The sequence below is a fragment of the Pyrgilauda ruficollis genome, unplaced genomic scaffold (assembly GCF_017590135.1).
Source record: "Pyrgilauda ruficollis isolate IOZ18807 unplaced genomic scaffold, ASM1759013v1 scaffold1, whole genome shotgun sequence".
Taxonomy (NCBI): domain Eukaryota; kingdom Metazoa; phylum Chordata; class Aves; order Passeriformes; family Passeridae; genus Pyrgilauda; species Pyrgilauda ruficollis.
Genome location: NW_024508100.1, coordinates 10,170,322 through 10,194,714, shown reverse-complemented (window position 1 = coordinate 10,194,714; position 24,393 = coordinate 10,170,322). Strand labels below are relative to the sequence as shown.

At 37.3% G+C, this 24,393-nt stretch overlaps 1 protein-coding gene across 2 annotated transcripts in view; it reads right to left on the bottom strand.

The window, feature by feature from the left end:
• CC2D2A (coiled-coil and C2 domain containing 2A) overlaps positions 1-24,041 on the bottom strand; it is a 53,521-nt gene extending 29,480 nt beyond the window's left edge. The window contains exons 1-14 of one of the 2 annotated variants that reach the window (XM_041459240.1): positions 23,926-24,041; positions 18,643-18,731; positions 18,032-18,133; positions 16,104-16,205; positions 14,989-15,162; positions 14,670-14,820; positions 13,358-13,494; positions 11,958-12,089; positions 10,283-10,492; positions 7,999-8,099; positions 5,094-5,234; positions 4,523-4,679; positions 2,234-2,463; positions 1,168-1,345 (exon numbers count right to left, since the gene is read on the bottom strand). In XM_041459240.1, coding sequence (XP_041315174.1) covers positions 1,168-1,345; positions 2,234-2,463; positions 4,523-4,679; positions 5,094-5,234; positions 7,999-8,099; positions 10,283-10,492; positions 11,958-12,089; positions 13,358-13,494; positions 14,670-14,820; positions 14,989-15,162; positions 16,104-16,205; positions 18,032-18,133; positions 18,643-18,731; positions 23,926-23,965 — 1,944 coding nt within the window. In that variant the 5' untranslated portion in view covers positions 23,966-24,041. The remainder of the gene's footprint in view (positions 1-1,167; positions 1,346-2,233; positions 2,464-4,522; positions 4,680-5,093; positions 5,235-7,998; positions 8,100-10,282; positions 10,493-11,957; positions 12,090-13,357; positions 13,495-14,669; positions 14,821-14,988; positions 15,163-16,103; positions 16,206-18,031; positions 18,134-18,642; positions 18,732-23,925) is intronic. The other variant, XM_041459248.1, reaches the window with a different exon arrangement.
• Between the last annotated feature and the right edge of the window lie 352 nt (positions 24,042-24,393).

The window sequence follows — 24,393 nt, the reverse complement described above, 5'->3', positions numbered from 1 at the left end:
GGAAAAATATGATGAGGGACAGAAGAAAAAATTTACGTGTGCACTCTTGAGAAGTTGAAAATATATTGCAGGATATTTAGAGAAAAGGTTTTACTATGGCTTAAGCATGAAATAAATAATTTAAGGCAATTGTATTAATTCACTTTCTAAAATATCCAATTAGCAGACATTTCAGCAGCTATCAGCAGCTTACTTGATGTGAATTCTTCCTACAAGTCCATCTTCTTCACTTTTCTAATGCACCTGAGACAAGTATGACAAATGCAGGCTTTTAAGAGCATCACTGTACAATGTGCAACTGCTTGTGACATTCCCTTGGATCAGCTGAAGATTCTGGAGGGATTCTGCCTAATTCTCCCTATGAAAGGCAGGGTATGGCACACAGTCCCCATTCTGGCAGCACTGCAGGCTGCTTCTCTCTTTCCTAGCCTGCTGCAGGCTCAGAGTGATGTCAGTGGCTTCTCCATGCAGATGTTTTGAATCCAGGAAAATGGTATTCCTTCTCCTTTTCAATTTACATGTTAAATAAATAAGCAGACAAGGGGTTTTTACAGCTTTCCCTGAACTACCAGTCTTACCTAACCAGAGGAGTCTCCTAAAGGGAGAAGTAGGATCCTGATCCTCTTTCCTCAAAATATATTTCATATTAACACTGAAAAGTATATTAATTCATATTTGGAAGGGGGGGTGGTAGTGGCTTGATTTAACTGCACTGCTGATGAAGTCAAGTGCAGTTACGGACATTACTAGAATTTTTTTTTTTCTTATTTCCCTCCAGTAAACATCATGAGGGTTTTACTGTGTGGAAAATAATGTTTTAAGGAGACCATGTCAGCAATTTGATCTGCAACACAAATCAGTTTTTTCAAATCAAAAGGCCAATGCACTAACATATTTAATCACAAGTCCCAATTATTTAATTTTTCCCATCCAAACTATATTTTTTCTACATGTTTCTAGAAAGCATAAACATCAAAAACATAACAGCAAAGTTAAAAGTTAAAGACTGCAGAAGCAAGGAAGGAGTGTAAAATTGATGATTTACAAAAGGTCTTTCACAGGTTTTTCAGTTTTTATGACACTATCATAGAGCAAAACAGAAGCATTGCAGGAGTAATTACATTTTATATCATCTTTTAAAAGTTATTGCAATAAATCAACATCTACCTGTAGTTTCAAACACTCTGGCCAATTGATTATTTGTAAATTGAAAATCTGTCCAAAGTGAACTCTAAAATCGGAACTTATTGGTCGGGTAACAGTCCTTGACACTTCTTTGGAGTTGAAAAGGACTTTAATAAATGCTGAGCGTTTCTTCACATCCTCTCGTCGCAAAACTTCTGCTCTGTAAATATGTCAAACAAGCTATCATATAATTTTTAATAACATTTTTATTATTTATTTTTAATGAAAATCTGATTTCTCATGGGGAGACAGAACCCACCTAAAAATAGATGGTATTCCTCCAAAAATGTCACTGCACAGGAACGACTTTAGAACTCTTACTTAACTGGCATTTTATCTTTTTGTGAATATAAAATTATTCTAAAACTATGAAGTCAAATTTTGGATCCACAAAAGCTAACTCCATACAAAAGAAATTATCTAGGGAAAAAAAAATTCTCTTCCACCCTCTTCCTTCAAAGCACAAAAATGAAAGCAAGCTAAAATTTCGAAGTTTTCAATCACTGGGAGTACAACAGCCAAGCAGCATGCCCTGGTGATGCTATTTGTGAACTAAGTACAAAACAAAGCAGTATTCAAATTACTGGAATACAGCAGATGTATGCTAAATTGTATGTGCAAATATGGAAAGTAACAGAAAACAAGTACATTTATTTCTTACAGTGCAATCTCTTGCTTAGTACACAATTTCTTTCTTTTCCCTTTGTTGAGTACAACACAGACCTTGTGTACAGGACTAGCTAGTGAAAGTGGTACTATCAGCAGCAACCCAGACTCCACAGTGAAACCAGCTTCTTTGTATCTACACCCTGTTCTGTGCAGATGCTCAGGGAATAGCAGAGGGTTCAAAGGGATTGTGCAGACACGCATTTTGAAGTGCACTATATACAAGATTATATGTGACTTGAAAACGAATGAAGTTGTATCACCTTCAAAAGCAGAGGTTTCATCACTAGGCTAAACATGCATCTGAAGTTGTATAAACAAGCAATTAATAAATTATAGAAATTCACAAATAAGGTAATTTGCTAGCCAACATTTATCTTACCGAGGACACTGCTCAGTTGGAGTTATGCTTCCTGAGAGGGTCAGCTCAGGAACTAGAATAGGCTCTCCAGGTTTCCTTCTGCAGTTGTCAGCTTTTTCTCTAACCTGCTGCTCTATTTCCAGGCTATCGGCCATTTTAGGTGGGATGGGTTTTATACGTTCCTCACCAAAATCATGATCTTCTGATTCTTCATCTACACGAGTATCTTTTTTCTTTTTCTTCTTGGACTTCTGCATATAAAAACAATAACATTCTTTCTGATTGTGTTTCAATCTCTGCAATTTTTTCCCTTGTTCTCTTGATTCACAAGTGCTAAACACAGATGGTGTATGTACAGTAAAATGACAGTATAATTTTAGTATTGCACACAAACACATAAAACATTTCTCTCATTGTAAAGGACTGCATCAGTTTCAGAATTCAGCAATACATTCCATTCATATGCTTCAAAATCATAATGTGCTCCAAGCAAAACATTTACTTAATCCTACCAACTTTCAAAATCAGCATGTTTCTTGAACGTTCTGGCTAGATGCTGCGTTCTCATTTGCCTGAGCTACCACGTACATTCTGTTAGGATTGAAGGAAGATTCTCAGCCAGTAGACACAGTTGTTTGAGATGCACTGTCTGCACATACACTGACAAAACAAATGCACATGTGCCACAAACTCTGGAGCACAAGTGTTTTTGGCTTAGCAGTGTCTTCAGCATGAGCAGAATGATCCTTTCCCTTCCTCATGCCAAACAAGAATAAATAAACAGAACAACACATGCCTTTCAGCATCTCCTGTACTACAGTGTTTACGTGCATGCTCAGCTTTAAACAGCTGCAAAACACTTCCTCCTTCCACAGACTTCTAAATTACTTGGAAGTACAGCTTGCTTGGAAGCACCAAGCCACTTCACAACTTAACACATCATATGCAAAGAGGAAGGAGAGCAGATTCTGCTCATTAACTAAAGTAGTAAGCCAAACAACTTGCTCACATATTTTTTTAAAAAAATATTCTTTCTTTGCCAAATTTTGTGTTATCCTTCTTGCTCTTGTATTTGCTTCTAAATTTATTTAGTCTCACCTTGCTCTAGTGTGTTTGATTCACGTGATCTGTACTAGGAAGAAACCAAGAGGAGTGATTACGTCAAAAAGTACTCTGAGTGAAAATAAAATAAAGCACTTGTGGGTATGAAAGAAAGGTAATTTCATTCTAAAAGGAAAGAACCATAATCTTCTCAGTCTGAAGATAGTTTGTGACTAGCACAATAAAAAGATGCCACAATGGTATTTGTGAAGGAATGGATGAACAGTTTGCATTAGGATCAATGTTCATGACTACCTGCCTTCATTTCAAGGTTTACACTTACCTTATCCTACAAGCGAACCTACATGATGCTAATGAGTCATGTGCCCACTTGTGTTCTGATAAAAGGAATTTCCAATTCTTGCATATTGGCTTCCTCTCAAATATTTTAAATGCCTTCCATAGAGGCTACATGTACATGAAAAGACTCTCCATAAAAGTATCAGCAGACACACTAGACTCTTGACAACTGTATTTGAAGCATTTTCTTAAGCTTTATTTTTCTTTGGTATCCAAAAACCCAGGGTGCTCAAGCTGGGCAATAATCATATTAAAGTATAATCACCATTACCCTGAGGAATCCAGTATATTGCCACCTAACTGTGAAAGCAAACCTGATTGTGCCACAGTTGATTTCAAAGATCATCTTTTGCAGTGTGCTGCTGAAGCACCTGTACTTCCCAATATCCCTTTGAAGCACTACTGCGACCTTAACTACAGCACAGATTGTTAGCAATAAAGCTTTGCAAAGGTGAAAGGCTAGAATATTAATTAAATCTTTCAGTCAGACATTCCTGAACATAGTGAGACATTCCCAAACATATATTTACATGAGATGATATCAACTGCTAGTTCATTAGAAACACCCCTTAATTATTCTGCTTTGTTACTCATAGGCACACAGTTCATCCATGTTTTTAGTTTGCAAGAAAGAAATTAAATTAACAGGAATGCTGCAAAATTACCAAACTGAAAGAAAGAATTGAAGTGCTGAAAAATCAGTAGCAGAAAAACAATGCCTCACAAAAGCCTAATATATTCTAATTTTTTAATTAACAACTACCTGCCTAACTAATTCTAAATAGACAGAATGTATCTGAACATAAAACATATACATAACTCTGAATTTTTTTCTGTATTAGAAGGAGAAATTTTTGACACATTCACTGGTAATTTTGTTTTCTGTGAAATTGAACGATTTAAACAAACCTGTGTCTTCTTCCAGGATTTCCAGTCATGTAGCTCAGTTTTATATTCCTCCATTTTCTTTTCATATTCTTCCATACATTCTTCTAGCAATTCCTTTATCTCGGCCTGAATTTCTGCTTCATATGCTTTTTCATCTGATTTCTGATCAACCTCTTCCCTTCAAAACAACCATTAGCAGCATGTTGCATAAAATTACATAAGGTTTACAATTAAGTCTGTAACATATAACAGAAATCTACTTCTCCATGAATTAACTTCATTATATCAAAAGTATGTTTTATTTAAAAAGACTAGCATAGATACTCTTAATTGTTGATAGCAGATAATTATATCAATTCCAGATAGTAACTTTCCTTACTCATTAATCTGTAGCAATTCCTTTCTGCTACAGTTATTACTTATTTAAACTTTCCCTCTTCCCCAAACTCAAAAGTGGCTGGCTAAAAGTGCCAGCACTGCTCAAAGTCTTACTTCTGCATATCAAAATTATAAATTTCTAAATTAACTAATCTTATTACAACTCCACTGCTAGCAAATGAAGTACAATAATTATCAAGTTATCAAGACATACTTCCTCAAATAAAGTTTCATGGGTGTGTTAGTAAACTTCTGAAAGTCCCGGAGGGATTTAATTTGTTTCCAAACTTTGATAATGGTCTTAAGCAGCATTCTGTCTTTTTCTTGTTCAGCATCACGAAGTCTTCTGGTTTGTCTAGAAATATACACACATAGGACAAGATCAATCAGAATTGTCTCACTCAGTGGAACAGACTGAAAACTTGGGATACCAAAAGCTAAGTGATAGGGGTTTCAGGTTGATTGATGGCTGCAGTGGTTTAACTCCAAGGAACATAAAACCCAGACTTGAAGATTGCAGGATTTTATTTCCTCCTGTATTCCCGTCTCTTTCATTTGGAACAATCTGACTTCAATTAAGTCTGTTCTTTACAGATCTCACAGTATTCGGAAATGCTTATTACAGCTGTACATAATTAAAAACATTTTAAAGTAAATTCATGTAAACATCAGCCCAGGAAATCTACACTGCTGCTATGAAGTAATGCTCATTACATGTGTACATTATGAAAGATGTTTTAAACTTCATATGCCTCTAGTTCCAGTAAGAAGGACCTGAAGAGATGAAGTAATGTAGTAAGTCCTTTGACAGACCTTCAAGATTCTTAATACAAACAAAATTAACATAGCCTTTTTTTTGGTCTCAGAAATGGTATTTCACATTTTCACCCTCTAATCTGTTTGGAAAAGAGCTATTCATTAGCACTTTTAATGACCATCACACATTTCCAACGTAAATGTCCATACAGGACAAGCACAGGCTGTTTCACTATTATCCTGGTACAAAACCAAGTCTGTGATTAAAAAAAAACAAACCAATGTAAACTAACACATTGCTACTTGTAATATTCAGAGAATGTGGAAAACAGATGGAGTTAGAGCTCAGAGAAGAAAGACATCATACATCATTTAACAGCATAAGCCAATTTAGGGAAAACAATAAACAAAGAAGAAATGCAGACTTCATAGAAAGCCATGAGTAAATTCTCCACTTCATTAGCTAGCAATCTGCATATTACTTATCCATGTAGCAACTTTTTCTTTTTTGTCTACCAGATGATGCTAGAAGATGAAACTTAAAGGCATGAGAAACATAGAGATCAGTAACCACACTTATCTAATGTATGGGATTTGGAAGTAGGACCTTTCAGCAGAGAATCATCTCTGCTAAAATACATTACCCACAAGAACCTGAATCATAGAATCTATAGCATATGTTGGCTTCCTACTTCAGGAAGTGAAGATGAATTTCCTAATCTGCAAAAGTTTTCTGTATTCAGATGACATTTCTTCCTCAAGCCAATGGAAAATTACAGCTTTGATCTCCAGAAAGCAAACGGTATATACATCTGTTATGGTATTGCAGGGTGGAGAAAACAATTAGACTATTTTCCATGCTACATGTCTGTAACTTCTCACGAGTGTTCTACACTGACCATCAGGGAAATGCAACGTTAAAAGAGAGACAAGGCAGCTCAGATTATTTTACCAACATAAGTAGTCCAAGTTAGTACTGAATACCATAACAGCAAAAATTCCTGAGCCCATCTGACCTTCATATGTGTAACAGCTTTGAATAACAGAGCTGTAGCCAAAATGAATTACAGATATGAAAAGCTCTAGAATAATACCAGCCAAACTCATCTCATGTTACTTAAGCAACACTAATCTCACTGATTTCAGCTGAGTTTCTCCAGATTCATAATAGCACGAAACTAAAGCACTCAAGATACAGAAAAACACATCAGATACACAGAAGATGTATTCTTTCTTACTGGAGTTCACCATCAAGTAAGCCTCAGGTGGCAAAACCCAAGAATCTCATTCCCACAGTGAATCTTCCCATCACCATTCCCATGCTTTCCCTAGTGAGAGCTCCTCTCTCCAAGGTACAGTATGGTAACTGCACACCTCCTGCTCCTTGTCCTCTAGCAGATATGTTAATAAGATACTGATAAAAGCTATTCCATTTTCAATTGAAGGAATTACTTTTCTTTTAGTATAAAATAATAAATTATAGACTACTTTATGCTCTCTCTGAGAGGAGTGTGTAGATGTGTAAGTTTAGCAGATGTAAATTTCAAGGCTGAAAGTAGAGTTGTTATTAAAAACATTTTTCTTCTTCATATTGTGCTTGTGTAATGTGACCCATTACATCACTTTATAGTTCTGTTTCTTTAAATGAATACATTACTGCCTACTCTTACATTGTGAAAAACGTTCAGACTTTTGTTATCTACTAGTTAAAAGGCTGTTCAGCATGGATATCCAAAATAACTTCTTTTTTATCATACTGCTAACACTTACAGTCCATCACTGTCCATTTGCCAAAAATAATACAAACTGTCACTACCAAGCCAAAAACTGTACTATATTTTTACTACCCAGCTTTTCTCCAAGAACAATAACTGTAATCTTGTAAAACAAAATTCTACCACTTTATTTGTATTAACCCATTGGCAAAAACATGGCCAAAATACCTTAGAATGGGAAGGAAATCAAGAATATTCATGTAATGAAGAAGAGGATGGAAAAAACTAGGGTTTTTGTCTGTTCAAAAAATTACTTTATTGCATTGTAAAAGCTTTGTGCATCCAGCTGAAGTCTACTGAAACTTAAATTATATTTAATTATACAAAACATACCAGTAAATAGCTACTAAGAAATTAATAAACATAATCAAATTAGACCACTTTTGAATGAAAATTTCAGCCTAAACTGTATTTTCTTCATAATGTTTTATGCAACTTATCAGTGAAAACTCTTAAATCCTCAAAATTCTTCTAGAGCTGTTTATAGTAGAATTTAAAAGTCTGACATGAATCATATTCTGTACCAACATGTAAAGGAAAAAAGGAATACAATTTTAAAAACCAACAATTTAATGAATTCATACCCACCTGATCTCCATTTTGTATTCAGGTATGCTTTGTTGAGCCACAGGAACACCATCACCACCACCTTCCATACTACAGTGCACTGCACTCCTCAAAGCATGCAGCTTGAACAAAGAAAAAAGCAATTAACAGATGGCTTAACAAGGTATGCAGAGTACTGCACTTTGAAAGGAAAGAGCTAATTACTAATGACAGAAAACCCTGAACTATCCTGATTCTGCATTTACAGGGTTTTGCCATGTTTGAGGTGATTCCTCAGCATGACATTTTAATTAGGATCCCTGGATATAGGAGGGAGATTTACTAACTTTTATCACTGCAGCAGATCTAATCAAGGGAAAGACTGATCTGCGGAGCATTCTGAAAGCTCAGGAATCAAAGCTGTAAGTGGAGAAAGACCTCAAGCCAGCAAAAATCCCCAACTTTCACAAAAGCCTTTCTTGGGACTAGGAAGGGCTACTAGAGGTAATCCTTAGTGGATCAGAAAATCCCAGAATCACAGAATAGAATCACAGAATCATTAAGGTTGAAAAAGACCTCTCAGATATAAACTAAATCACAGCCCTAAGTGCCATATCCAGTCATTTCTTGAACACTTCCAGGGATGGTGACTCCACTTCTTCCCTGGCTAGTGCATTCTAATATTTAATCATCATTTCACTGAAGAAGTTCTTCCTGATGTACAATTTAACCTTCCCTGGCACAGCTTCTGGCCAGTCAATCCTCTTGACTTGCTTCTGGTCGCCTGGGATAAGAGACTGACCCCCACCAGGCTACAGCCTCCTTTCAGGCAGTTGTAGAGAGCAATAAGGTCCCCCATGAGCATCTCCAGGTTAAATCACCCCTGAAAGGAGGCTGCAGACAGATGTTGGTCTCTTCTGTCAAGTAACAAGTAATAAGACAAGAGGAAATGGCTTCAAATCCCAGGGAGGTTAGATTGGATCTTGGGGAAAAAAATTTCTTCACTGAAAGTTTTGTCAAGCTGGAACAGGCTGTGCAGAGATATCCACCATCCCTGGAGGTATTTAAAAGAAGATGTGCAGACTGCCACTTGGGGGTTAGTAATGGATGTGGCAGTGCTGGGTTGATGGCTGAACTTGATGGTATTAGAGATCTTTCCCAGCCTTAATGATTCTATGGCTTTATAGGTTCCTATAATGAAGACATGGGTAACCCAAATGTTCTGTTTCATACAGCACTAAGGCAAATCCTTCAAAAGTACTAACAGAACAAAGTATACCAAGGAATTATTTTGAGACACTGTATGAAATGTCTAAATGCTCTGCTTCACAGAGCACTAAGGTAAATCCTTCAAAAGTACTAACAGAACAAAATACACCAAGGAATTATTTTGAGACACCATATGAAATGTCTGTCCATCATTAGAACTATAATCTAATGCTTTATATAAAAAATCAGAAATATCTGTACACTACCACCGACGCTCATTACATTAATCTAAAAATGAGCTTATCAATGATTATTTTTCCCTTATAATAGTTCTTTAATGTATAAAATAATGACCTTCAGTCAATGGAAATCTGAATGTATATATACTTAATAATCCAACCAATTTTTGACAGACAAGTGTTCTTGTGTGCCTTGATGACATCAGAATCGTGTTGACAATGCCTAATGTTCATGCGCATGCTTACACCAGAGAAGACCACTTCCATTACTTTCAGTGTACAGATAGAGGAAGAGTGGTGGTACACAGGGGATGAGCAGCCCTGTCAAGCTCACCCAGCAAGCCAGCAACAGAGCCACCAACAGGAGTCTACATCCAGCCTTGGGTTTTGCCATGTGACAAGAGTCCCGCAGTAAATGTGGCAGCAATATGCACTTACAACACAGCATCTGCCACAGATACACATCTGGAAATGGGTTCCACTTTTGTACAATCTGGTGAAATTAAACTGCTTCCTTTTACTTTGATTTGATAACTGAAACTAAACTTCACTAACTTCCCTCCATCATTGAATAATGTCTTTTGCTCTCTCCCTGTCAGAGCTGCTGTACACAATCCAGTAATGTCTAATCTGTCACCCACTGGGAAACATTTTGGATACTCTAAGGAATACTATGCAAATGTTACTGTATTCCTTTTACTTCAGAGTTAATTCAAATTCAAAGACCAAAGAAATTCTTTATCTTAAAAATGCAATTCTGCGCTAAACACACAGCAACTCAGTCAAATATTTAGGTTTTTAACTTCTGACAAGTTTAGTTTTTACCTTAAACTGTCATGTCATTGTCTCAAAAAAGTATGAAGACAGAACAGAAATACCTTGTCTGTGAGAAGTTTGGTAAGATTCTTCTGTTTTCTTGCTAAATACTGATCATATAACTGAGCCAGTTTAGCTGCTAACACATGCTCACGGCTAAAACAGGGATGATGGGTGAATATCAGCCCAGAAATATCAATATCCAATTGAAACAGTCCCTGAAAATCTCCAGGTCCAACAAAATACTGATTGGTAGATGTCATTTTTGTTGCCTGAAAGAAAAAAAGAATAAAATGGATTTAGAGATTCTTACAACAGTATCTTTCAAGGATTTTCTTTGTCAGAAAATGACCCATTTAGCATTATCTACATTTAAATGCTGAGTCTTAAACTGTGTTAACCTCTTGCTTTATTGACAAGTGGGTGGTACCAAACGACCATGGATATTCTGCACAACAGAATTTTTACAGCCCATGTGAGGCTGAAATAAGAAGTCATCTTCCCATACTGAAGGTTTTGCTGAGCAATGAAGAGAATGACTCTGGATTAGAAAAAGTAGAGCCTGCTAGTTCTCTTTTGACACATTTGTTTAGTATGGCTTTATTTCCTCTTAGAACTGAGCTCTAGGATAGAGTCCAGCTCTCACAGAACAGTTCCCCTTGTAGATTAGGAACACAAGGAGCTCTCCTTTTACATTGTGTAGATTAGGAAATATATTGTATTTCCTAATATTTTATACATTGCTTCCCCATTCAAACACCAGGGAAACAGACCAGTGAAGGCAAGGAAAGCTTTCAGCAACAAAGCTTAAAAAGACTACTTCAATCACAAAAGGCTTACATCCTCAAGTTACTGAAATCAGAAGAGAATTAACCCTGCTTTCAGCCTGAGTACTCCTGCTCCCTTATTAGGATCCTTCAGAAGACATTCTCCAGAGGTATTATGGTGCTGTAAAAGATTGTTAGTTATGTAGTGTTTGCTGTAGTCCCTTCCTAAGAACAGGAAAAAGAGGGATTTGGAGAGAAATTTAGTCGCTGCATAGGACTTATTTAGCTCTTTTATAGGACTGATATAAATGGCCATGAAACACACTTGAGTCCACCTGATCCTCCCACATTCAGTTTCTCATCAAAAGATACCATGTATCATAAAAATGACAACTTTGAATTCCTTATGCTTTAACTATTTTTCTGCCCATGAAGAACCCTTAAGCTCAGTGTCTTACCACTGTGACTTAGATATTTCTATGTCACTGTCCATGTCAACACAGTGTTCCTGAAACATGAGCTCTCTTGGCCTATCTTTATATGATCTAAACAGTTAATTTTTCCTGCCTGCAGAAGCACCCTGCACAGATCTGTGCTACTGGATGCAGCCTGTGGGTTGCATGTTTATCACCAACATCAGCTGAAGGGCCACATTTAAATCTGTATCAACAACAACAGTCAGAAACACTTGTGTGTCCCAAATGAGCACTCTATTTAAAAGTTTTAAAAACTCAGCTTTTCCAAAGGGTAATAGACTTCTAACAAGCAGAACAATAAAGCTTGCTTCAAGATTCCTGAATGGTTTTAATGAAACTTAATAAAGTAGAACTGATTTAAAGAACAGATATGAAATCACAAAAAACAGTCAACAGTCATGGTTCTTGGCAGAAAACCCTTCAGGTCACCAGGGTTTCTGGTGCAGAAGAACTGGGACACAATCTCAGGAATCACATATATGAAATATGCTTACCTTTCTATATACTGTTTCAAGTTCTGGTGCAATGCCTTCTTCAAGTGAGAAGATTGGAGGCCTAGTAGAAGACTGTTTAATTGGATTAGGCAATGCTAAGATTTTGCCATCATCACCAAACCATTCTTTCCCCTACAAAGGAAAACAAAATTATATATTGTTTCTTACTTTATGAAGGAATTACTTGAAAAAGTATAATTCTTGCAAAAAATACAGAATAAAAAGTGACTATGGATTGTTTGTGACTGAAATAACCAAAATTTTCCTAATACTTCAAAATTAAATCTTCAAACATACCAGAGGTAAGTTTTGAAATTAAAAGACCAAGATGTTGCTCAAACTTTGATTATACTGATTTATTTTTCCTTCAACATTCAGTGTGATAAATTTGAAAAAAAAAAATCAACATGTCACTTATTTAAATGTTATTTTCTTAAATCACTAAAATGGAAAGAATTTTAAGTCTTGTTTTATACAAGAGCTAAATGGCAGCTCAGATATTTATCAAAGCACCACTCCAATCTTCTAGTCCAAAACCTGAGCTACTTAAACAACATCTATGAAAGCAGACCAGGTAACTATTTTACACAGCAATTGCTATCCATGGCTTCACATGTTCACCATTGTCCTCATTCATCCCTCTCCTCTCTTTACCTGGATTCAAATACAGCTTAAACCAATGCAGCTGTCCAAGGATGCTGCCCTACCCTGTTAGTTCCATTCCTGTTTCAGGTACCTTGTATTTATATTCATTATTATTTTCAATACCAGACCATTGAGCCAAATGTTGATGTAGTAACACCATGAAGTCAAGCAGAAAACTAACTGGGTTCCAACTGCTCATTCAAAAATTTTAGATCCAAATGTTCCCAATCTGATTAGCAAAAGCACATGAAGAAAACACAGAACCACAAAAAAATATAAAGGGCAGCTACAGCTCAGCAGTTAAAGTCTATACTGAATACACACCTTACCATGTATAGGACGATAATATAGGAGGAAAAAATATATCCAAGCTACTTTCCCAAGTCTATCCCAAGTCTTCAAGAAATACTTAAAAATCTGAAAGGATTCTAAAACCTCTCTGATAATCTATACCAATATTTAATCAGCCTTACAGTCTGATCAGTGATCTGTTCCCCAGCAGGCTACAAACAGAGCCAAGAAAAGACAACAGTTTTGTAAGACCCAGTCTGATGTTCTGACAGTGGGGTTACACTAAAAACAGGCTCCTACAAAAATATGCATTTCCCAACATCTGATGCTGCTAAACATTTTGAAGATGAAAGCCCCATATTAGCATGACCATCTACTTACTTAACTATAACAAAAATAAGATACTTATAAAGATAAATAAAATACTGATAAAAGTTACAACTAAAAAGGTAGCAGTGACTTACTTGGTCCTGTCTGAGTATTCTGTTTTCTAAAATATTTTGATTAGACTGTGATACAATGGGCCTTTCTCCAGTGTAAAGACCTTCATCCTCAAGGTACCTGGGCTGCATATTTCTAGGCATCTTCTCAGAAGCAGGCACTAATGAGACATTAAGAAGAAAACCATGTAAAATATCTTGTAGCTGTAGTTTTAATTTGTTAATTCTTAAAATGATCAGCACTGTATATTAAGTATGCTGTCAGAAGTATTTTACTAATAGGAAAAAAAAGAAATAAATATAGAATTGAAACACGTCCTTATCTTAATCAAGACAGATCTCCCATATTAGTACCATCAAATGTCACAATTCTAATAAACCAATAACTAAAAATTTCCTTACAAAAAGTACTTCAAGTTACTTAGTGGAGTTTAGTGTTAATGGTTGCTTGCAGAACAGTGGAAAAAACCTTGAGCAGCAACTAACCAGAGAAGCACTTCTAAGCCTTTCCAATGAAAAATGAAACTTTTAGACTAATCAGACCTTCAGTTAATAAATACTTTGCTTAAGCTAGTCTCATACAAAATATAAAACATGTATAAAAGAGTTATGTTAGCCAAATGACAGCAGGTGCAATTCGTTCTGAAGACCTGCCTGCAAGGCTGTTTCGTTGTGTGTATGGATTCAGTACTTTTCAAGAAAAAATCTCAAAACAGGGAAGGATTGTACTGAGGATTACAACAAAAGTTTTCCCTTAAATCAGAACACAGTGGATCAGACAGGAAGTAGTCAGAATTAAATTACAAGACATGAAAAAACAGAGGCACACAATGTCAAATATTATGACATTGCACTGCAAGCTGTACTGGTACCATTCCAGTATATACTGGGGGACTTGTTTCTACTTCTTCCAGTTCAAATATCAAATAGCAAGTGATACTATAAAGCAATTTTTTAGGACTTTGAAGTTCTGCGGGAATAAAGCAAAAAAAGTCAAAGATATAATCTATGCTGTATACGTTAAATAACAGCAGAAGAGGGTCTAGCACCTTGCACTTCCTACAGACAGCAGTGAGGAAATTACCCCCAACCAGCTGAGGTGCCCTGAGTACACTTGCCAGTGCAGCAGGTGATGACCTGCTGAGGTGTGCATGCCTCCAGCTAATCCATCTGTCAGCCTTTTTCAGACTCGACTGTATGAGCAGTGTCAGAGAGCTGCAATTAAACATCTCTCTCTGCTGCCAGAGATAGTCAATACCAGATTTACCCAGCAGATCAGAGGGTGCCATGCTATGCAAAAATCCAGGAGCTAGATGGATAAGCACAATCTTCATACCTGCTAACATGCTGGGAACGAAGAGAAATTCTTTTTCCCTTTTCAGTTGCTCAGTGTAGCTTTCACAATCAACAGGTTTCTCTACTACAAGGTCTTCATCTGTCTGCCCTATGAATAAATCATCATCTTTCACTAGGCGTACGTCGTCATCCTATAGTTCAAGTGCAAACATCTCTGTTAGTTTGTCTGTTTCTTAAGGAAGTTTCTTGAGAAAGTACACTTTGAAAATTTTTAAGGAAAGCAAAGATGCTGTTTTATATAGACTAAAATTAACAGAAGTCTGAATAAAAAATATTAACATTTATCCTATAGTTCTCACCATTTCATCCTCCTCTTGTTCATCTTCATGAGTTTCGACACATTCGTCCTCCACCTCTTCTTCACTTAATCCATTCTTTCTCCTGGCTTCAGCTTTCATTTTCTCTGGTACAGCATCAAAATTGAAGGTAAAGAAATTATATGCTTCTTCCTCAGAAGGAAAATCATTCTGGAACTAAAAAAAGGAAGACAAAGATACTGTATGTGGTATTTTTAAGAAAATTAGAGCAAGTAAATAAATTGAATAAATGTTCCCATTAATAATATGAAATAGCACCATGTATAAACATTTGTAACAAGACAATTATTATTTTAACTCAAACAGAACTCACTCAAATGCTGAAGTTAACTGAAATTTGTAAATAATTCATTCCCATTAATAATATGAAATAGCAGCATGTATAAACAAGACAATTATTATTTTATCTCAAACAGAACTCACTCAAATGCTGAAGTTAACTGAAATTTGTAAATAATTCACGAAACTTTCTCTATTTCTATATTCTACATTCAATATTTCTTGCAAAGTTTTGTTTAAAAAGTTACCTGGTGTAATTTTAACATTCTTATTGTTTTAAATATAAACCATTTGTGAATCAGGACACCAAAATTTAAGTTCTGGCCATACTGCAGGTACCCAGGTAAACGATATGAAGAGAAATTTCCAATGGCCTTTTGCCTTTGAAGGATCCAGGACTCCTTAGCTTTAGAACAGATCCTCTAAGAAAAGAATTAACATTAGGACTTTGTGGCTAATAATTATCAATATACTAGTTGATAAAATGCTTTAATTGCCAACTGGTGGCATTCAGTAAAAAGGATTTAAACAGAAGACACATTTTTCCTGCAAACTCCAGTAGTGTCCAGATGGATTTACTAGAGCTTTTTGGGTTTTTTAATCAAATTACTCAAAACCATTCTTAGATTTGCATTTGATTCCTTTTATATCCATCAATTATTGACATATACTGCTTGTGAATTTTTAAATTAAATAAAAACCTCTCCACTGCTTAACACTGAATTCCGTTTCATTCTTCAAACATGAGGAATCATGAAGCCATATAAATGTTAAATTAAATTAATATTCATTATTGAAATGGAGGAATTGGTACTTACTGTTGACTTTTGCTTAAGCTTTTTTACAGAATCACGAAACTTTACTTTTGATGGTAAGTGTGATTCACCCTCTGGCATCTCCCTGAATTTGTCATCATCAGACTGCATGAAACATATACATAAGTTTTAGCATACATTTAGTGAATCATAAAAAAATACAAAAAATTGACTACAGCTATTAGATATTGGATTTTTACAGACAAAAAAAAAAAAACAAACCAAAAAAAAACCATCACCACTGTGGTAACAAATTTGCATATTTATTTTACAAGGGTACATCTTAATTCCTTTGGGTCAAGAAATAGACTGCAGAGTATGAAGAAATGGTTCACTGCATGAATGACGGTAGCTGTCCTCACTGCTGATGGGATCATTGCTTCTGCACTCCTGAACACAAGCACAGGCTGATGTCCAAAGGGAGAGCAAGGAGGCAGCACTGGAAGCCCTGCCCTCGGGCAGACAGCCCCAGCAGGGCAGCAGTGCCAGGGGAGCTGCTGGCTGAGACTGCAGCCCAGGTAAGGGAGTCAGGGCTCTTCTCAGACAACCCCTGCTGCACTCAGGAAAAACCTCTCTGGTATTGTTTAAAAAAGGTGGTGTTCATTGCTTGGGTGCTGAAATACACACTTGATTATCTATTTTATTCTTTCAAACAATTATTGCTAGGCTACTCTCTAACTCCACGGCTGACACTCCTGCCTTTTCAAGAAAAGAGGTATCATGTTTATCCACCCCCAGTCCTCTGAAGGCTTATCTGTCCTACACGAAGATCACTGGAAAGATCACTGGTTCTGAGGTTGCTTCAGCAAGTTCATTTAAGTGTTTCAAAGTGATTTTCATCAGGCTTAATCAACAAAAACACACCTACCACTCTATCTGTTCTTCCATTCTATCTGTTCTTCCTCTTTGTGGCTGGAATTGTTACATTAAAGGAAGACAATTCTTAAGTTTACTTCTATTACACCTACATTTCAAAATAATAATATCAAAAAGAAAATCTCAGGCTCTGTCAGTCTGATGGCCACTTGTTTAACAACAAGACAATACCTTGTGCATAAATAAGTACAAGAAACAAAACCAACAGGTAGAAGGTTTCAGATATACTTGACATAAAATTAATAAACAACTCTAATAAGGATATCACTTCTGCATTTTCCTAATACAAATATTTTAAAACAGCACTACTTAACTGAAAGCTGTAATAATTACTTATTATAAGATAAAATTGCCAAAAATCTTCCCACAACGTACATGAAATGGCAATTCTCCCCTAGACAAGTGATTTAGCCAGGCTAAGTCATATTGTTTGGAATTCCATATAAAGGCGTTACTGCTATATGCTGTTATTTCCTGGGAATAAAACATTCTTTGGAACAATTTTCTACAGGCACACAATCTTTCTGTGAATTCTGAAGAATATGAGTGCTAGTTCTGCACAGGCAGAGTCTTTGTTGTTTTTTTTTAATACAAAATTCATTTTCTAACAAAAAAAATGCTTATATAAAAAAACTCAACATAAAATGGTAACAAGGAAATACAATCAAATACAATGACAAAGTTAATATCCCGCATTTAGCAACTGCACTGTTCAAATTTATATAAAGCTCTATTACAGTGGAGCTTTATTTATATAAAGCTCCTGTTATAGTAAATTTTCAATACTTAAGGCATCTTAAGCAACAGAAGTCATGAACCTCTAAATGACAGAATCTTCCCATGATGTCCATACTACAATGTAAGCAATTTATTACTGTTAAATACATACAATAAAAACAATAATCAGAATGGTTCCTTTCTGCTTACTAATTCAAACAGCAGCATAATTTTGTTAAATGAAATTGATCTTCAAGAGTGTGCAGAGTTTGATTTTTTTCATGTTTCACACTCACTTTCTTTTGATAAGAATAGCAAGATAGAATGCACATTTTTACCGTTTTATCCAGTCCAACTCCTGTTTTTTTTTCTCTGATGCCTTTTAAGCGCCTTGGTTGTGGACTGGGGTCTTCTTGTGATAAAGTAATTTCAGCTTTTGTCTAAGCAAACAAATGAAAAAAATGTTTAGCTGTAATAGAAACAGAAATAGATCAAAGCTACAATGATTCCCAGGAACTCAACACTTACTTGTATTTGTGTTAGGGGCAGAATCTCTAATTATAAAATCAGCTTAAGTGGTTTTCCAGATCCATATATTAATGCACCTTATTAAATTGTACAGCAAACACACAAAGAAATTCACTGCTTTCAAAATAGTGTAAGAAAATTTTTGACAAAGAACACAGAAGGAACTTGTAATTATTGTATCATCTGAATTACAAAACAATGATGCCTTTTATGTTACTATCAAAAAATTAAATACAGACTTTAGAAAAGAAAACAGCAATACAGAATGTAACTGTACTGATGAACTGAGTACTCTTTCAGCTTCAGAAATAAAAAAGCAAATATCCCAACTCAAATCCACATAGCATAAGGCAAGTAAAATGAAGTGGGTGTTCCTGATAAGACTGAGGTCAACCAAACAGGACTTCTGAAGGATTCTCACCCTTGCTGCTTTTAGTTTCTCTCTCATTCGCTGTCTAACAGAAAGCTCTGCAAAGCTTGTTCTTGATGTAGAAGGAGCAGGTGGCAACTCTGAAACAGAGAAAAAATGGTAAGGTGCTTAAATTAAGTATTTTCTGAAAGAAATTTACGGAAAATAAAACCATTTATAGCAGAGTCCTACATTCCAACAGAAAGAATTTGGATGAGAAAATATGAATGAATGAAACATTTTTTTGGAATCCAATCCTTACAAAGGATAATTTAAAGGCCTTGAAACTACAACAGATCTATCTTTCATTATATACTATGAACCACTGTAAGAAATGCTTAAGCAACTTTTAGTCCACCAACATTTAGAAAAGAAAAATACATTAAGATAAACCTCACCACCACTGATTCTACTCAGAATCACCAGGAGATTTGGGAGAATTCTAGTATTTCCAAATTATACAATTTGCTGCCTGTATTTGTAGAAAAGAAAATTTCATTGCATTTGGAAACTTTCAAAAGAATGAACAAAGTGCTAACCCCCTTTTTTGCACAAATTTTCAGCATCTGCCTCAATCTAACACCTTTCAAAGATTTATTAATCATTTGAATGGTGCAATAGTGTTTATCTGTGTACAGAAAACACAAGCAAGAATTCTCAGGAAGTCACATTTTCTCAAAGACAGCCTTTGAAAAGTTTTCGGCATTGAGAAAAAACTTCAGCAATTTCTGAAACTTCAGGCTCATGCAAGATTGCAGCACACATAAAAAAGCCTCTGTCTGCTGGAGATGGAAAAGATGAACTTTAATTTCAGTATGAAAGGTGGGAACACACTGGAAAAAAATATAACTTTTTATTCTAGCACTGGAACTAAGTCCCTTAAACAGTTAAGGAATCTTCACCAGCGCAAGCTTTTAAGTTAAAAAACAAAAACAAACAAACAGATAAACCTCAACCCTCAAAAAAACTCAATCAACCTAAAAACCCCACCAAACCCAGGTATCAAGACTTAGAAAAAATATTTCAAGGAGGAAGCTGGTGTAGAGTTACCTTTAGATTTTCCTCATGTGAATTTTTTCTACCATTTCATTCTGCTCAGTTAGCATGCAAAAACATATTCTATTTCATTGCAGCAAATGTGTCATTTCAATTCCATTCTGATAAATGCAAACTAGAAAGCAACAGATCAGATGATCTGAAATCCTTTACAATTGTCTGTAAACATTTCCAGACAAGCTAGATGAACAGTGTAAACATACAAAATTAGGGCAGAAAAAATCTGCTGCTACTTCAAGCACCTCATGAAGCATCAGAACTTATGCTCTGTATGCAGAATTCTTTACAATTCATCTGTTCCTTGACACAACAGGGTCATTATCTTTTCTATACATAATGAAAATCATTTTAAGGCTTTGGTCGTTGCATCAAATACTGTGAGATACTGTCATCAAAAAAAATTACCACATTAAAAATTTTAACCACATTAAAAAAATGGTTTAGTTACTTTATTTCTCTGGACATACACTTTTGCTCTGCTTATGTGAATGGGCTCTACAGCCAACTAAGTTGTGCTCAACTTCAAAACATATCTTTGAAGTGAAGAAAGTAAAACTGATATTCATGAACACATTACTTTGCAGGATCACCATGAGAAGGTTGAAAAAAATCCACACCATGTTTTGGCTCCTACAGTGGCTCTGTATTTTATGTCAGGCAGATCTAACAAGTTTGCTGGATAGCCAAACTGAAATTAAACCTGAGAACCTGAAAATGCCATCTAGTGTTTTCCCTTGATTTCATCTGCACTTAGAGGGGGCAAAAGCCATTGGATCTCAGTGTGGCTTCAAAGCTCTCTGCACTGACTCTCTGCACTCAGAACTTCTGTGAGTTTCTCAAAGGATGCAGAAACCAGGTACAAGACAGATGTTAATGCTGTGACCAAGCATCAGTTACTTGAATGAAAACAGGGGATGGCAACTTCCAGCACAGATCCTAGAAAAACTGCTGTATTTTTCATGGATACAACTGCATAAATGCATAGTAAGACACAAACCCAACAATGAAGAAAAATTTACAGCAACTCTGCAGTTGTGCTGGCTTCACAAGGCAATAACTACCAGACACAGGCTTTCTATTTAAAGCAATTCTTCTTCTGAAATTCTTATTTACTAGTCTAACTAGCGGACTGACATATAGCCATGTCGTTCCATTTAAGAAAGATATAAAGGCATTAAGCGCACATATAATTGGATTAGAGTAAAATACTGAATTTCTGCAAACAGATTGCATTAAAAAACAATAGAGACTGACTGAATGTTTGAAAGAGTAGTACAGAGATTATGCTAAATATTAAGTGAAGAAGTAGCTGATGGACATGTTTCAAGAAAAGCTTGCCATAGTGGGCCAAGAACAATGATCATTCCATGCTAGAAGAAAATAAACCACCTATTTGAGGGATGTGACAAACTGATGATTCCAGAAAAATTATCTACTTCCCACTTGTTTTAAAATACAGTTCTCTTTTCCTGAATAAAGCAGTGTGGGGGTGTATATACTTTTAACACCATATTATGTTTAAATTTAACATAATATGGTGACAACTATGACAAACTAAAAAGGCCTCAGAATAGAGGTGATATATTATCACAGGCATTAAAATAAAAGCAAAATCAGATAGTGGAGCAAACAGACAATGTAGAACTTTTCAATGACACCTGAAAAACTACAAGGGGAAATCATTATTTTTTTAAATAGTTAGCTATCGCTTGGCAAGAAAATGATAATCAGAAATTCATACACAGATCATCACTCTAACAAAGGAGTGAGAAACTCAAATCTACTCTCACTTGATAACTGAGCAACACAATAGCTAACAGCAGTTTTCAACATATTCAAAACTATGACATGTAGAACGCGGAAATTTAAATTATTTATAAATCTGTGAAACTGAATCCTCGAGAGGTGAGGGGAACTGAAATAAGTTTTGAATAGATACATGAAGGCTTCAGCTCAAGGTGTAGTCTTTCTCAAAATGTGAGATGCAACTCCAAAAAACCCAACCAAATAGATGGAAAAATTATACTGCAATTAAGCAAACCAATGCTACAGCCTATCCAGAATACACATGCTGTACTTTTCACTTGATCATATGAAGTCTGCAAAATTACAGGTATTTTGGAAGCAGAAGTAACAGAGCAAAATACTTAGGAAAACAAAACATTTATCACATATGGAAACTAGCAACCAGATTTTTTCTGAAGAGTACTGCTGAGCTATTCTGTTTATTCTTGGAAAATAAGCTTTTGTAAAAGAAAATAACCAATAGAGATTTCTCCATGTAATCAACTCTGAAAATTGTTTGGACTCTATCTGTCAACAGCATATCACTTCCTAGCACAAGCTGGTACAGTGAGACTCAAAAAACTTACAAAAGAAATGTAGGCAGACACTGAAGAGCTGGAAACATCCCTAAATTGTAACTGTCTTTAAAAATTTGTCCGTACCATATTTTGTTAAAATGTGTTTAAGGACAGTACATACATTGTATTTTGGTAAAACTTGACATTGATGAAAAACCAAGTTTGTTTATACTTCACTAGATTTTCATTCTACTGATTTTTTAATATTCTGCTCTTAATTAGATCTTCTATGCATCCTATTTAGGTAAACCATAAACCCATGCAGAAAGATTAGACATCCAGTTCTAGCAGTTTCCCACCACACATCACTCTGACACTCTCCTATGTTGTAGGAGTATTTAATGTGTGACATTAAAATAGCATGCCAATAAATCTATACATCTTTATACCCATGAGAAACACTTTAAGCACAAATTATGAGGTTTACAGTACCATTAGGACTGGAAGGCACCTCTGGAGATCATCCAGTCCAACCCCCATGGCAAGGTAGTCACCTAGAGCAGCTTACACAGGAATGTGTCCTGGTGGGTTTTGAATATCTCCAGAGTGGGAGACTCCACGACCTCCCCAGGCCGCATTCTTCAGTGCTCTCACACCCTCTATGTAAAAAAATTCCTTCTCATGTTGAAGTGAAACTTTTCAGTTTATGACCGTGGCTCCGTGTCCTGTTGCTAGGCACCACTGAAAAGCCTGGCACCATCCTCTTGGCACCTGCACTGAGATCCCTTCTCGGTCCTCTCCAGACTAAACACGCACAGCTCCCAGAGTCTCTTTTCATAAGAGAAATAGGCCAGACCCCTCAGCATCTTCATGGCCCTCCACTGGACCCTCTCCAGTAGCTCCATTCTCAGGAGCAGCAGCCACTCCCCCAGTTTGTACCACCAGAAAACTTGCTGAGGGTACATTCTGTCCCATTGTCCAGGTCGTTGATAAACAAACTGAGTAAGACTGGACTCACTATTGATTCCAATGTCTTTCTTAGTACAGAGGAGCCCACAGCTGGACAAGGCACTCCAGAAGTGGCCTCGCTAGGGCCGAGTAGAGGGAGAAGATCACCCCCTGGACCTGCTGGCCACACTGTTCCTGATGCACCCTAGGATACCACTGGCCCTCCTGGCACAAGGACACTGCTGACTCAGGGACAGTTTGTCATCCACCAAGGCTCCCGGGTCCTTTTCAGCAGAGCTGCTCTTTAGTAGGTCAGTCCCCAGCCTGTGCTGGTACTTGGGGTCATTCCTCCCCAGGCGGCCTCACTGTCCATTCACCTCACCCGCATTTCCTGAGCTTACCTGCAAGAATATCATGGGAGACAGTGCATAAACCTTTGTGAAGTCAAGACAGACAACAGCCATTGCTCTCCCCTCGTTGATCCATCCTGCCATGCCATGACAGGCAGCTATCAGATTGATTTCCCCACGGCAGAGCCATGCTGACTACTCCAGATGACCTCCTTCTCTTCTACATGCTTGGTGATGACCTCTGGAATGATCTGCTCCATCACCTTCCCAGGGATGGAGACAAGGCTGACTGGCCAGTTCACGTTCAATTGTATAAACACCGCACGTCTACATAAATATATCTAAAAACGTAAGGGCTTTTTATAATCTAACCATATTTGAACGCGACAGGAGCACGTCGTTTGAGTGCAGCGCTGTCCGTCCGCTCGAAGCCCGAGCTGACCCGGTGGTGACAAGCACAGACCCCCGCCCAGCCCTCGGATGCCCTGCGAGGAGCAGACCGCAGCAGCGCTGCCGTGTGTGGCCGCGGGGAACCTCGGAGCGGAGCCGCGGCCCGAGGAGCAGCGCCGGGACTCCACACCGAGGGGCCGGCAGCCAGAGCCCGGCGGAGCCGCGCCCCGCCGCTGGGAGTCACTCACCGCGCACTGTCTCGGGGGCGCCGCTGGGCCGTGCTGCCATGGTGCTGCTGCGCTCCGCCCGCGGCCCGCCGGGACCCGCAGCCTCCGGCGGCGGCAGCGGGCAGGGAAAGGCGACGGCGGCGATGGCGGCAGCAGCGCGGCCCGGCCCGGAGCGGACACGGCCGGGAGCGGGACCCGGCCCGGAGCGGGGCAGAGCGAGCGCGCCTGCGCGGGGCTGCGCGTGCGCGGGGCCGGGAGCGCGCGTCAGGGACCCGGCCGGGACAGACAGACTGAGGGACCGACGGACGGACACGCGGCTGCACACCGATATATTTTATATATACAAATATAGGCATCTGCCTTATCTCTGCAGTAATCTCCTCATACCATAGGGGTTTGGGCTTTCTTTTCCCCTCCTGAGATTTTGCCGTTTAAATGTGATCACCTCAAAAGCTGCTCTGCAGGTGAGAAAACAGAGTAACTTCGTGG